Genomic DNA, 15,849 nt, shown 5'->3' with positions numbered 1-15,849 from the left:
AGATCACGGCCATGATACAGAGAGTTGCTACGAGCTCCATAATGAGATCGAGGCACTTATCCATCGAGGTCGGTTGGGTTGTTTTGTCCGTTATCAAGCCTACAGGAGGGAGCCCGAGGAACAAAATCCAGTGTCGCATGAGGAACAGAACGACAACCGACCTCTCGTGGGCATCATCAACACCACCAAAGATGGGGCAAGCAGAGAACTTGAAGTATTGAGCTTGAAAAAAGGAGCTTCTTCAAAGCGTCCGTGCACTACGGAAGTCATCTCCTTTTCCGATGAAGACCAAAAGGGTGTTGAGCCCCCTTATGATGATGTTGTAGGTATTTTCTTGTCATTGCAAGGTTTGATGTAAAAAAGGTTTTAGTAGATAATGGAAGCTCGGCATACACCTTATATTGTGATGCCTTCTAAGAGATGAGCACTCCTCTAGTCGGATTTACAGAAGATTCCGTCTCGAGAAAGTACTATAAAGTTAAACTTTCTCGTGGTCCAGATCGGCTCAGCCTACAATGCCATTCTTGGCCAATCAGAGCTGAACGCCCTCCAAGCCGTGGTCTCTACCTACCACTTGCTCATTTGGTCCCCACAAGTCGAGGGGCCGGCGAAGTTCGAGGAGATCAGGCAAGCAGCCAGCCAAGGTCCTGGCTCAAACACTGCTCATTAAAGGGCTGGATATACGAGATGAACCAAGGCAACAACGAGGTGAGCCTGGCGAACGACTTCTCTGCATCCCCTTGAGGGATGACCGACCCGAGCAGACTGTGCAGATCGAGTCCGGCCTGGCAGAAGAAGATGCTCCTGGATTTCCATGGGTCCTGCATGATGATGACTTCTCGACCTCGGGGGGCAGGGGCACAGGCCTCATACTCATCAGCCCGCATGGAATAGCAGTAGAGCAGACTTACTGCACAAATGACGATGCAACTCGGCCCGAGTTCAGAGCGCTGTCGACCGTGAGCTAAGGGGGCTCCCTCGACTGCGGGACCATTAGACGCCATTTCAACACCATTCGACACTATTTTGATGCCATTTTGATGCCATTCAACGCCTTCTACAATGACACCCCTCGAGCCGAGCTCAGGGCACCCTGCAGTGTTGACGGAGAGCCTAAGAGGCCTCGTTGATCATTCGCAGAAAATGATCCCCTTCGAGCTGAGCTCGGGGCGCCCTGCAGTGTCGACTGAAAGCCCAAGAGGCCTCGTTGACCGTTCGCAGGAAATGAAGCCCCTCGAGCCGAGCTTGGGGCGCCTTGCAGTGTTGACCGAGAGCCCAAGAGGCCTCGTCGACCGTTCCCAGAAAATGACGCCCCTCGAGCCGAGCTCGGGGCGCCTTGCTGAGTCGACCACGAGCCAAAGAAGGTCGCTGAAGTAGACCTCAGAGAAGAGTCGCTTAGCTCAGCTTGAAAAGCTCGGCCTAAAGTCATTAGCTCCAACGGCACAAGAGGTACATCCTACTCGCTCGAGCAAGAGCCAAGGCCCCCCCCTCGACCGTAGGTATAAGGATGTCCCGAGCCCGAGCTCGGAGCGCCCTGCAGAACACCCGAGGCCGGCCTCAGACCCCACCGAAGGCCGTACCAACCTCAGCAGCTAAGCTGACTTTGGCCCCCGCTAAAGAGCAAGGCTGACCACGAACCCTGCTAAAGGACAAGCTGACCTCGGCCCCCACTAAAAGCTGAGCCGATTTTGTCGTCTACATGCTGCGGCCATGCCCTGCAGCAGCCTCACCGCGCCATGCTTTGCTTAATGGCCATGCCACGACATTTCAATCAGGAACCATGCCCTGCTACAATGAGTCATACCCTGCCACCTCTATCAACGCCATACTTATCACAAGAACGGCCTACATTGTGTGCCTCAAGCAAGCCCTAGCTGCAAGCCACTTGGCCAAAGCCATCTCCTTTCATGAGGAGGACAAGCCATACCTTCACCGCCTAAGCACTTCTGTGGGGACTATAAATAGCCCCATCAGGTAATGCCTATAAGACCCTTTGACCAACAAAAACTTCATGCTAACTTAAGTATCGGAGGGCCCTCACCGGAATCACCAGTGAGGCTTTATGCAGATACGCCGACGTACGGGAGGTGGCGTCCCTTCTCCGTCTCGACCGGCAGCTCCTCCGACTCCTCCGGTGTGGTCACCCTCGGGCCAAATTTGAACCACAACATCTTCCATCATCATCTTCTTCTTCTTCTTCTTCTTCTTCTACTACTACTACTTCCACTTCTCTCTCTCTAAAGCTGGAACCATACTCTTCCATCCCACTCTCTCTATCCTCGCCACCACCTGCAACCCTACTCTATTCCCCTCGCTGTCTGTACCACTGCTTCATGTAGTGCCGAGAGATAGAGCAGTGCATGAATAATGATCGGTGAAAGGATGCTCCCATGTGAGGCTCACATCATGTTAACCTTCTCTTCCCCACCTTTAGAATCCCTGATAAGAGATGTGAGTTGAGTACACTATGTGAGGGGCGTTGGCGGGGACAGTATGTCCTTGAGCTACGATGGAATTAAGGCTCATACTTTAGTGGAAACAAAGATAAGGAGCATATCTTACAAGGTTCAGCACTGATATATCTAGTTTAGAAGGGCATGATGGGCTTATCATTGGTAGAGGGCAAGTTTGTTTAATGAGAAGCATTAGAAACCTTGGCTTTTGTAGAGTTTTTGAGTGCACCTGGCTACATGATAAAAATACTATTTGGGACCAACGTATATGGGACAACTACATTAACACCCACTAGCTGTTAAGTGAACGTAAGTTAAAGGAAGCAAGAGTTGGCAAACATTTTAATGAAAGTATTATACCAGAGACTGCCTGTAATTACTTTTAATGCGTTCTCAATAGCTACTATTTGCATCAATATTTCATCCTGCATTAGTGATTCAAACTATTACCTATTTAAGCTGATTTTTGACTTTCTTTTCATTTTTTTAATTTCTTATGTAATCTCAATAGCTATTACCTATTCAAAGTAATCCGGCTCTCCAATACTTAAGTGGGACATGGCTTTGAAAAAATAAAAGAGAAGAAGAATGCCTGTGGAGTAGGATAGCGGAATAGTATGTGTGAGATGAGCCATACGTGCCTGGATCTCCTGGTCTTGCTTTTATAGAGGAGGAGTCATAATCCTGATAAAGTTGGACCCTTTTAGAGATGGTGGACCTATCTACCTGTATATATAACTAGAGCAGTTCCAAAATTAGGCCACAAGGCTGGATTATAGCAAAAGAGTGGTGGTGATCCCATGTTATCCTTGAGCTTCTTTTCATAAAGAAAAACTACAGAGAGAACAACATCAAATAATTGCCTTTCCTTAGTTATTTCTATATAATTCGAAGCACCAACCCAACCTTATTTACCAACAATCTTACCTAACAAGCAAATTGGACTGGTTGGGTTTGGATTGAGCCTAGACCAAGCTGCATCCCTAAATTGACTTGGATTCTACTTGTTGACCTATTCAATTGGTCCAACTCTCTTTAATTAGATCAAGTCAATTGATGATGGATCTATTAATGGTGTGGTTGCAGAGCTCCTCCTCTTTGTCTCATCTCATTGTTGTTGTTTAGTTATGTTGCACCGGTGTTAGTGAAGATGGAGTTACCATTGATTAATTGGCGTTTGTTGATGGTTTTTTTCTCAATAAGTCGGTGGTTGGTGAAAAAAATGGAGAAAGGGATCGTGACGCCACAATGACCGGCAGAAAGGCGGAGCATGGAGGTAGCAACAAAAATAGTAGGGGATGAAGATGAGAGGGGGTATTGGCAATGGGCAGAAGAGGAGAGAGGGTGATGAGGAGGATGAGATACTTACTATTAGTGACCAATGGGAAGGATAGTCAAGGATTTCTTTGGATGGAATAGTGGACAAGGATCAAGAGGTTTTGATGTCCTCAACGATGATGATGTCCATTGATGAGCATCAAGAGGAGGATCTATCAAAAGTCTTGAAAGAAGGAGATGAGATGGTGAAGTAAATGATTTTAATATAATTATACCAGCACTAATGCACCGGATTCCATCAGAACTCTACAGTTAGGTGTGCTTGGGCAAGAGTAGTACTAGAATAGGTGACCCCCTGGAAAGTCCTGGTATTGCGCCCTTTATATTCTACATCAAGAAAAGACAGTTGTAAAGTATTTTAAGTATAAATTAATATTTGTTTGTAGGTTCAACCCTTACTTGCCTATGCATAGAGGAAAAGACTTGCAATCAACTACTCAGACCCACAAAGGACTCGAAAGCAAAGTATAAAGTCCGACTCAAGGCATTAAGCTAGAGACAATGAAAAAAGAGCAGCAGAAGCAAGTGTGCATCGTGTAGAATATTAACATCCCATAGACTTTAGATTGGGCTTCTTCAGTGCCATTGCTTATCGACCATTGAAATATTGATCTCTTAAAATCCAAGATGTACCCTTATCTTGCAGATATTAATGATGTGCTTCTCATACTTCCTTGAGTGGGAATATGGATTGTCAATAATAACATACTTTTCTAGGGCTTCAAGGACAATAAAAACATGCAAGAGGAAAATGAGTTGAATAATTAGATCTACGAGATAATAGGTCTATCTACCAGTATACATAATGAGAGAAATCCTGCAATTAGGCCACAAGGATATATTGCAGCAAAAGGATGGTGACCCCAAACTAAAATGGATAAGGGCCTCAAGCTCATTTCTTGTTGTCCTTGAGCTTCTTTCTATAAAATAAAATTACAAAGAAAACAACATTAAATGACTACCTTTTATAGTTATTTTTACATAATTTAGACTTACTGAGGGCATCAATTTACCTTAGGTTCAAGAAAAGTCAAGTTAGAAAAATAAATTTTAAAAAAATTAACCTTATGACCTAACCTCCAATGTAGCTTGAACCATCTTCAGACCAAGCTAACCCCACTAGACCTACCCCCTTTCAACCTGATTTGACTCGAGAAGAGCCAACCACTTACAGTAATGTGACCAACTGCTCATAAAGACTTGGTTGGTTGGCTGAACTTAAAGTTACACCCTTATGATGCAAAGCAATTTTTTTTTTTAGTACATCAATAGTTCACACACACAATGGGTGTGGGTAGTGCCCAAAAGGTCAGCAAGTAAAATATATTGTAGGAAAGATGGGACATAATTCTGGTCTATCCGAATAAAGTCGCTTGAATGATGAGCCACATAGGAGGCCATCCAGTCCGTTGAATTGTTGGCCTCCCTGTAAACATGAGAAGCCTGATAGAAGATGCATTTGCCTAACAGACGACGCATGTCATGAAGCAATTCAAAGCTCCAATTTATACCTAAACCAAGCTTAAAAACTTGGTCATACTTCTTCCAAATTGAAATATCCATGACCTAAAACAGAAAAAAGAAAAAGATTTAGGTTTCAAGTCGCATCAAATATCTCTACCCGTAGACTTATTATTGGGTTTGTGTAGGATGGAAGAAAATAAACAAGTACATATTAGTCTAACTTTGATCATTATGTTTCAATTAGCTCTATGTAGTTCAGCTCATAGCAAAATAATACTAAAATCCTGCATGACTCGGTTACTCTGCCTCATTCTTCTCCTTATTGCCATATCTATGGTTAGGCATTTTGTAGCTCATTATTTTAAAAAAATATTAATAATAGTGATTTTGCCATCTCATGCTTCACAAAGATTGAAATACCTTATTTTTGGGAAGTTGGTTTTAATCTGTCTAACATGAGACATACCTCAAGACACATCCCAAACTAGAATTAAGAATCTTAAACGAATTGCTACTTTGTTTGGTAAAAATAATGTTTTTGAGTTGAGGTTATCACTCATCAATCTAATTACATGACAATCACAAGCATGGGTTTGGGTTTTTGCTTTGAAACACAAAATCTCATCCAAGACGCAACCATTCTCCCTCATTCCATTTTCTCCGCAATCTTCTGCTCGTAATCTTCAATCCAATGTGATGACATTGAAAACAAACCCCATTTCCCACCCGAATGTCTGCCCTCAAATTGCTTGCCAAAAAACACATACAAACACACCTTCCGGCGTCGACAATCTCCATCATCTTCCAGAATCCTGCGTCGTACGAAAGATAGAAATGTCCGCCCGCATCACCGTACAGATGGACGGCCACGATTCAGCCCACCGCGAGGGTCGATCCGTGTGCCTCCGTTCCAGCCAATCACCGCGCTCCTACCTCTCCTCCACTGGATCCTGTCCCCCTCCTATAAAATCCCATCGAATTCCCCCTTTCTTTTCGCCAGAGCGATCCGAGAAGCGTTTGGTTTTGCGGTGAGCATCGCTGTCTTCTACCTATGTCGACCGCCGAAGTAACCGAGGTCCCGGCTGTGGCCGCCGAGCCACCGCCGGCGGAGGTGCCGGAGATCCCGCCGGAGTCCAAGCCCGCTGAGGAGGAAAAGCCGGTGAGGGAGAAGAAACCCAGAGCCCAGAAAGCCCCCAAGGAGAAGAAGCCCAAGGCTCCGAAGCCCTCCGCCCCTTCCCACCCTCCCTATTTCCAGGTAAAAATCTCTTCTTTCCCTCCTCAATTCGATGATTGCTGTGTTAAAAAGTTCGAATTTTGATCTCCTGGTGATTGGTTTAGATGATCAAAGAGGCAATCTTGGCGCTCAACGAGAAGACTGGCTCCAGCTCCTACGCCATTGCTAAGCACATGGAGGAGAAGCACAAAGGGGTCCTGCCGGCGAACTACAAGAAGGTCTTGGCCATCCAGTTGAGGAATTTCACCGCCAAGGGCAAGCTTGTGAAGGTGAAGGCTTCCTTCAAGCTATCGGAGTCTGGAAAGGAGGAGGAGGGGAAGAAGAAGAAGAAGAAGAAGCCGGCGAAGAAGGCCGCCTCTGCCCCTGCTAAGAGGAAGGCCCCTGTTGCTGCTTCGAAGAAGCCTTCAAAGCCTTCCAAGGCTAAGAAGAAGCCGGGGATTAAGAAAGCCAAGAAGGCGACCCCTGCGAAGCCGAAGCAGCCCAAGTCCATCAAGTCCCCGGCGGCCAAGAAGGCTAAGAAGGCTACTGCTTGATGGCGGAGATAGATGGTTTCCATGACTCTGTTCATCCTTGTATAAATAGCTGCTTCAGTTTTCTGTGCACTTGGCCTGTATATTTTGGTTGCCTTTCTCTTGTAGCTTACGCTTCTTCCTCCCCCCCCCCCTTCTCCTCTTCTTTTAACTCGTCTGGTGACTAATGATATGGAAGGTCAATAATATGCATGGTTCCTGTATAAATTTCATGGTTTTGATGCTCTGAGGTTATAAAAATTTGTGCTTGTGTTCGGCAACTGAGTAATTTGAGTTGTAGTCTCTTGAATGAGGTTGAATTTTCTTCCTAATTAAATAGTTTATTTAAGTATATGTTACATAAGTAATATGGATTTCTTTGACTTATGGATTTTTTGGGATTGGGTTTGATTCTGATTCTGATTTCCATTAATATTAATCCAACTCAATTTAAGGCCACCCAAGTTCAGAAACTGTGGTCCAAGCTTACCTACCATCACCCTTATCCAACTGTTGGATTCATTTTAAGTGGTCCGAGTCTATTTAACTGGATGAAAATCCATTGATGTTGATAGTAATGGTGGGAATGGACGGCTTCTCTGAGTCTCATCCTGGCATTGTTGTTAGATTTGTGGTTGCTGGTTTTAGTGATGGTGGTGGGTATGTTGATAAATTTGCGTGCTTTGATGGTTTTATAGCTGGTGGAATTGGGAACGGGTTAAAAAGAGGAGAGGGTGATTGCTTGGAAGTGTAAGGACTTGGTGGTGGCTTGGGTTCTGAACTCGGTTGGTGCTCCCTCTTTCATACCTAGCTAGGGCCATTGGATCAATATCAAATGACTCTTATTATTTTATATTCAAAACTATATTATATTCTTAATATAATATCTATATTCTATATATATATATATATATATATATATATATATATATATATATATAGATCGTTCTTGTTTTATTTTGTTCTACATATCACCAATCCTCACACATGTTCTACAATGATCTCAAACTTCACATATGAACCTATTCAACTCCATCCAGTCTGATGTTCTTAAAACTTTTTCAAGTGCACTACGGATTGCTCCAGCCAAAGCATCTCCATTCTTGAAGAGTCACATCTAATGTTACTTCTTGAGCTCGGATGCCACATGTTTGGCAGATGAGAAGTCCAATATAGGAGGTCTTGTCATACATTCTAGGACCCAGCTGGACCTAAAAACTTAAGTAATTAAAGCTTAATCATGTATATGGATCATCCTTCTTCATCATGTTATTCTATTCTATATTGGACTAAGTCTTACATTTAATTTTTATTTATTTATTTATTTAGTAACACCAAGGATTTGAATATTGAATCTTCTTAAAAACAAGGTTTTACAGGGTAAAGTGTCAACCAATCATACTATATATTGCTGCTACATTAGCACTATGTAAATATAATGCAGTATGAGATTATTTTGATATATCAAGTGTCAGTACGTCGTCTAATATCAAACCGGTATGATATGTTCTATACTATCCGGATTGGAATGGTACATTCTATACCATTTGTTTTGGGCCGGCCGGCGAACCATGATACCAGTAGCAGTTGGTCATATATTTTTTTGACGCACATTATGTAGAGGATGCTTATCTAGCAATACTAAAATACATGATTATTGTACCTTGAGTAGACATTGATCTGGTCATCAGTTTAATTGTTGTTCAATCAATTTACCATAGTTGTTTTTCATAATTTAATAATTATAAAGATAATTAAGGTAGTGAGTGTAATAACATGAAAAAATAATTGGCTTAATAATTATTGGCATAATCTCGGATACGTGGCCTTCATCTCTATTCCAAGGTTTTATGGGTGAGAGATGTTTTGGAATGTGGGGTTTTGTGACAGCTATTTCTGAAAGACGAGAGGGGTTTTTTGAAAGATATTTATTTAGCTAATAGGCTCTTATACTGAGATACAGAGATGGTATTTCATCCTGATAATAAAACTCTCTTTATTTTCCATGGGCATAAATAGTATACCAAACCTCATAAGGATCACACTCATATGTTAGGTACATGGATTCTTTCAGCGACAGCTGGGGAAATGTGGTAGGAGCATGATAGAAGAGTTTTCTTGTTCAATGTTTTTTTCACATCTAATTGAATGAGAGTTCGTGACGGAGAAAAGGAAAGAAAACTTGAAGTGCTAGCCACATGTAAATGCCATTGCCCATGTCAATCCTAAAACCTTTAATAATTATACCTGTTCATGCAAATGTTCTCCTTGGTTGGTTAAAATAGATTACAAATGGCTTCACTAATAATAATTATTCAATCCATGGAAAGCGGTGTATCCATTTCTGTCTTCACAAGTATAGTTTTTTCCATATATCGAGCTAATTCGTGCCCTTAAGACACATTCTTTATTAGGTAAATATTATAGAAAAATTGGCCAACTTTTCTATCAATTGACTTATCCATATTCGCATGCTTCTCTAGGTGGATAAGCTATTTTTCTATGGAGAGTATTTACCCATGAAATGAAAAAAAATGACTTACCCACCTCCTAAGTGGGTAAGTCATTTTCCTATCAATAGATAAAGTATATATTTTATTTTACTCCTAAAATACCAATAAACTTAATATTATATTATAGTATATTATGTAATTTTAACATAATATAATATTATTATATAATATTTATATAATAATAATTAAATATTATTATATATTTATAATTTTATATATATAATATACAATGAAAAATATGAATAGATATTAGCAATTTATCTAAAAAAAAGTATAATGCAAAAAAATATGAATAACAGATTTCAAAGTCTCTTTTCAATGCATAAAAGAATATTGGTAAATTATTTACTGTCTCAATGTTACCTGAAAAGTATTTATTCAGAAAATATAGATTCTAGATAAGTTTTTTTTACCTCCCAAAGAATGGGACTTTAGTGTATACATCAAAGTCCATAACATCAACCTCTTGACTTGACTTGAGATGGACTCCAATATTGAAGTTGCCTAGAGAAATTATAAAATCATGGAGCCATCTTATGATCTTCGAAAACTGTCGTCAATGTTATGGAGATATCGGCTTGTTGAAAAATTTCAGAAGATCAAACTATCCAGTCAGCAATCAGGGATATCAATGATGTATGCTTGGCTTGCGCGAGGCTTCGTTCCAAGAAGATTGACCTTCTTGGTATTGAGGAGAAATACCTAAAAGAGGACGATATCTTCTTCTTTAACTCCCTCACATCAGAGACTTAGCATCTCTTGGCAAACAATGCGGCCTCATCCTCTCTCAAGAATCAAGATGGTGCATCTTCCGCATCTGACAAACTTAAGAAGTTGGAATTCGAATGATGCATCAAGTCCAGTCTTTCAAAGGGTCGCCATAGATCAGGGTCTGAAAATGGAAGTCCACACCTCATTTTGCAGCTTTACTAGCTCAAACATCTTTTGGGGCTCGTTTGGTTCGCAGGAAAAAGAGGGAGGAAAGTGTGGTCAACGGGAAAGTAATGAAATGCCTCTTGTTTGGTTGGAGTTTTCAAAAGAGAGGGATGGGAAAGTTGTATTCCCATGGGAATATGATTCCCACATTTCATGGGAAAGTCTTTCCCATGAGAAATATGGGAAAGTTACTTTCCCATGAGGTGGGAATCACTCCTTTTTTATTTTTTCCCAAAAAGACCCTTCAGCATTAAAGAAGCATTAAAGAGGCATTAAAGACCTAATTTTTATTAAGGGCATAATAGGAATTATACATAACTTTCCTAGGAAAGTGGATGGTCAACCAAACATAAGCACTTTGGAAATTTGTCACTTTCCCATGGTTAACCAAACATGCCAAAATAACTTTCCTAGGTATCCTCTTCCTAGGAATATGATTCCCTGGAGGGAAAATACTTCCCGCGAACCAAACGAGCCCTTGTTGTTTCCCACTGCTTCTCTAGCATTTTGCTAAGAATGTTTTGTGATTGTTGTTCACAGTTTCAGCAACGTTTTAGCTTCTAGCTGTACTGAACTACTTTGGTTCCTGTTCTGTCTTGAGCTGGTATACAAGATAATCTAATATGCCTAGTTTATTTCAGCTGGTTCATCTTAATATCTACTTTATTAGCTATAATGTAGCATGTTTCGGTCGTATTGGTCTTTGCTTCATGTCAAAAATGCAATCTTGTGCTGGAATGTGAGGGGACTATTGGTAGGCCTGCTAAAAGAAAAGCAATATGGGATGCACTGAAAAATCTCTGAAAGTCTTAACAACGCTTGCAGGAATTGAAACCAAGCACATTCGACTACGAACTCCTAAAATCCTAAAATCCACATGGTTCATCGTATGATCTACTTTATTAGCTATAACGTAGCATGTTTCGGTTGTATCGGTCTTTGCTTCATGTCAAAAATGCAATCTTGTACTGGAATGTGAGGGGACTATTGGCAGGCCTGCTAAAAGAAGAACAATCTGGGATACACCGGAAAATCTCTGAAAGTTTTAACAACCCTTGCAAGATTCGAAACTAAGCACATTCGACTATGAACTCCTAAAATCCACATGTGGAACACACTTTGATTGCTGGCAAGAAGTGGATGCCATCGGCTTGGCACGAGTGACACAAACTTATTATTCGAGGGTCGGACACAGTGGATGGCACTGATATATTCTCCCTTAAGTGTAACGTTCACACTGGAAACAGATGGATCTCAATGGCTTCTCACAAAGAATGAATTATATCCGGAACTCATAGCAGTGAGATCTCAATGGTCAGTGCATGGATACTCCTTGCTTACTTCAATGCTTGTCGAATACTCTATCGACAATTCCATAAGCCAATGATTATTTTTTTTTCCTGTGTTTCACAAAACAGTTAGCAGGGTTCGCTATGAATAGAAGAGCACCCAGCAGTTCTAGATCATTATAAGCTTTCATTGACTCTCATTTCCTTACTGATCTTGACCTAAGCAGCAGGAAATACACTTGGTCTAATCACTGAGACTCCCATCTCAGAAAACTTAGATCGATGTTTCATCTCCCTGGGATGCCCATCAATGGTTGGCAGGTGCAACATCCGACCACATCCCTCTCTTCTTCCAAAAACATCAAGTATCCCAAAGCAAAACCTGAAGTTGAGAACTATCGGCACACGTTTCCAGACTTCAGTGACTTAATTTCAGAATGATGGAAAACTTCCCAATCCTCTCAAGATTTGGCTGCTAATCCTAGAACTGAGAGTTTTGCGCTCTAAACTAATGGCTTGGAGTAAGTTATCCGTTGGTATAATCTCCCAGAAAACCTTCATTCACTCTAGAGCCTTGAGCCGATGAAAAGAGACGCACGCAGTCAATTGAAACCACAACTAGAACTACTTATAACAGGAGCAGCATTTAAGATCCCAATAATGACTTAATGAAGGCGACAGAAATACAAAAAAATTTCATCTTCAAGCAACAAATTCAAGATCATGGCACTACTCTAAACTAGCCTGCAGACCTTTTTTTCCTGAATGTAAACCAGGCTACAGACATCAATCAAGAATTCTCTTCATTCTACAATGAACTCCTGGAAACTTCAGAGAATCCAATTACCAAAGCGGGCAATTTATACAAAGGAACCCAACCAGATCTTCACCGAAGAGGACATGAACGAGGCTAATTCAATCTAGCAGGGCACAAATCACCTGGTCTAGACAGATATCCAACATTCTTCGATCAACACCTCTTAGACATACTCGAATGATTTCTCTAAATCCGTTTCAAGGACCTCATGATGGCACAACGAATCTTGAAAAATTGACTTACACCTATATTGTGAGAATCTGTGCGGGCATATCTTTAATTTCATATCGGTTATTCATTGGATACATCTTGAATATTTATATAGGATCAAAGAATTCAAATAATACCTTCTAGTTAGTTTTTTTGAATAAGGCTCTGAATTGTGACATACAACGTGCTAATACCAAAGAAATCTAACTGGAATCTAACTGGACATCGATAATGGATCCACACCAATTAGTCTCCTAAACAGGATGACAAAAATTGTTTCCAAAGTTCTCAACAGTCGCCAAAGGAAGAACCATCTATGACAGTTTTGTCGCTGCTAATCACTTACCTAAAAAAATATGAAAGTAAATGTTTGTAAATTGGATTTTGAAAAGGCATTTGATAGAGTTAACTGGAAGTTTTATTTGATTTACTTGAAGCAAGAATCTCTGGTCCTAAAATGGATACCAAAATGCCTTCAGCTGACTTTGATAATTAATGAGGAACCTGGAAGCAGGGTTCACAACAAGAGAGGATTAAAACAAGGTGACTTCTTTTCGTTTCGGTTGCGAATGTTTTGGACAGGATTCTCAACATTACTGCAAGGAATAATCTTATTTCCAGGATACGATTGAATATGGAGGTGGACAAAATTAAATGCTTAAAGACTCGATAATCTATTTTGGGATCTTGATCCCATGCAGCTCTCAATGCTTAGGTTCATCCTGTATTCATATGAGCTATCCAGAGGCTTCAAAATCAACTTTAATTAAAGTCTTCTTGGAAGGAGAATCCTTGGATAGCTATATAACTCACTTCAAACCTTATTTATTAAACGAACAAGAGCCATTGATCCATGTAGAGAACCAAGTAGCTATAACTTTGATCCATCTAGAGTACCAAGTAGCCAACTTCCTGATAACAAATCTTGGAAGGTGTCTCCATTATGCAGTAGTAATTGAGACAGATTTGATATTCCTCACCTACCCTGGCTCTTATCTTATGGAGAGGCACTGAAACATGCCATAGAGGCTTCTGCCAAGTTAGATGGAAAACTGAATGTGGCTCTTAGAAATGGACTAGGAATCATAAATCTTAGGGACCTTCATTCAAGTGCTGCTAATCAACTGGTGGAAATATTTTAACAATGTCGTTGCATCATGAAAAGAATTGATTGACAATATATATTTCACAGGGTAAACTCAAAACTCTCACATGCTGATGGCCTCATCATTTATGAAAATTATCTTCGAAAGTCCCATTGTTTCTACAAAGCATTTCCATCAAGATAGGAAATGGTCCGAAGATTATCTTCTGGTACGACAGCTAAACAATCTTCCCCGCACTTGACAAATCAGCAAAATAGTCAAAACATATTAAGATGGCATCACAACTCTTTCCATGAGTGTCTCAACTCTCCCATTCTAAGTTTCATTACCACTCCAATTCTCCAAAAAATAAAAAAATAAAAATGCCCCAATCTTCTAAAACCCAGACTCAATCCAGATTCTCTCAAGTATTCAAATTCTATTCAGATTTCAATTCCAGCCACCAACCAAACATATTTAAAATGCAAACACACTCGAAAAGTTATATCACTAGCTAAAGCTCTAGATAAACCTCCAGGTCTAAAAACAGAATCCAACCACAAAAGCGACCATTCAGGAACAAACATCCATCAAACTCGATTCATTTTGAGTTTGGTCATCCTCATATAGTTGATTTTTGAATCAATCAAACTTTCAATAAACAAAGCAACCGGAAAAATTACCTAAAATTCTTTTCAAATTTGGATGAGTTCCGGTTATCTTTCCTCTCAATTTAAAAATTTTCCCTTAGGTCGCTTAAAATTATTTAGCAATGCACGAAATTCAATTTTTTTCTTCTTTTTCTAACTATTTTTAATATTTAATAATAAATAATTAACAAAAAAATAATATATAACAGGCATAAGAACTTAATTATTTTCTAAAATAAATTTTTGATGTTAATATTATAATATACTATCACCATATAAAATTCTAATAATATATATTTATCAATATAGCCAAATAACATATTATAAAAATAATAAAATCTTGAATCGACTTGCATAAAATATACATCAAAATATATTGCACTAGAAAATATTACATGAATTTCAAGTAAAGCGAGATCATCATCACAAAAATATAATAACATTAATAAAATATTATTGTATGCCAAAAAACAGAAAATTATATAGAGCTAATGAAAAAAAAATATTAATATCAGCTTGCATTAAAATAAGTATAATTATTGATCATATTATTCATTTTTATATTAATTTAGTAATACTAACCAAAAGTTCTTTACGTAATTCGCTTCAAATACGCTAATAATCTTCCTAATATAACATTATTATCAACTACATTAAATAAAAACCATAATTATGATCCAAAGAACTCAATTGATGATGCTATTAATAACAATCTTTAAAGTTCCAACAACAATAGTTAAGAAACTAAAAACTCTAAAATTATTAAAACAGAAGAAAGGAGGAAAAGAACGCCGACATACACTACTACACCCTCTTGCAACTAAAATTGCCGCAAACAGTTGCATGCAAAGAACAGGAGCCGAACGTCCAAGATAAACTTACTCAAGAAAATAGCTGTTCTCCAATCAAAAAACATAGAAAAACCCACATCAGCAAGCCTGCTCATTCAGAGCCTGAGAGAGCAAAGAAAGAACAGACGCAAGAAAGAAGAAATGCAAACTGAATGCCAACCAGGCAAAAAGAACAATAAAATCAACATGACTCTACCTAACAAACTTACAGCGGATCCACTTTCTACGCTACTTCCATACGCCAACCATAACTTTATCCCAGCAACTGGGGAAAATTTTGCAAACAATTTACACATGCCCCTACTGCGTTGTCAGAACTATCTCAACGCAGAGTTTGAATTCCCCAAAATCCTCGTTTCAAATAAAACGGGAAAAGAAAAAAGCAATTCGCTACCCCATCAATAACTTTTTTCGAGTACTAGGAATACTATTCTAATTTCTCAGCTGTTTAAAAATATATCGCTAATTAGGGTTTGAGTTGGATTTCTCATATCCTCATT

General features: G+C 39.7%; 1 protein-coding gene across 1 annotated transcript; it reads left to right on the top strand.

Moving 5' to 3' along the window:
* The first annotated feature begins 6,230 nt into the window (after positions 1-6,230).
* On the top strand, positions 6,231-7,287 carry LOC103721572 (uncharacterized). The gene is made up of 2 exons (XM_008811838.6): positions 6,231-6,510; positions 6,594-7,287. Exons 1-2 carry the CDS (start codon positions 6,307-6,309, stop codon positions 7,020-7,022), a joined length of 633 nt encoding a protein of 210 aa, XP_008810060.2. The 5' UTR covers positions 6,231-6,306; the 3' UTR covers positions 7,023-7,287.
* The last annotated feature ends 8,562 nt before the right edge of the window (positions 7,288-15,849 follow it).

Source organism: Phoenix dactylifera, chromosome 10, assembly GCF_051530095.1.
Source record: "Phoenix dactylifera cultivar Ajwa chromosome 10, Ajwa_hap1_PhDact_Kaust_v1.1, whole genome shotgun sequence".
NCBI classification, from domain to species: Eukaryota; Viridiplantae; Streptophyta; class Magnoliopsida; order Arecales; family Arecaceae; genus Phoenix; species Phoenix dactylifera.
Note: the sequence above shows the minus strand (reverse complement) of the source record. Positions and strands in the feature narration are given on the sequence as shown.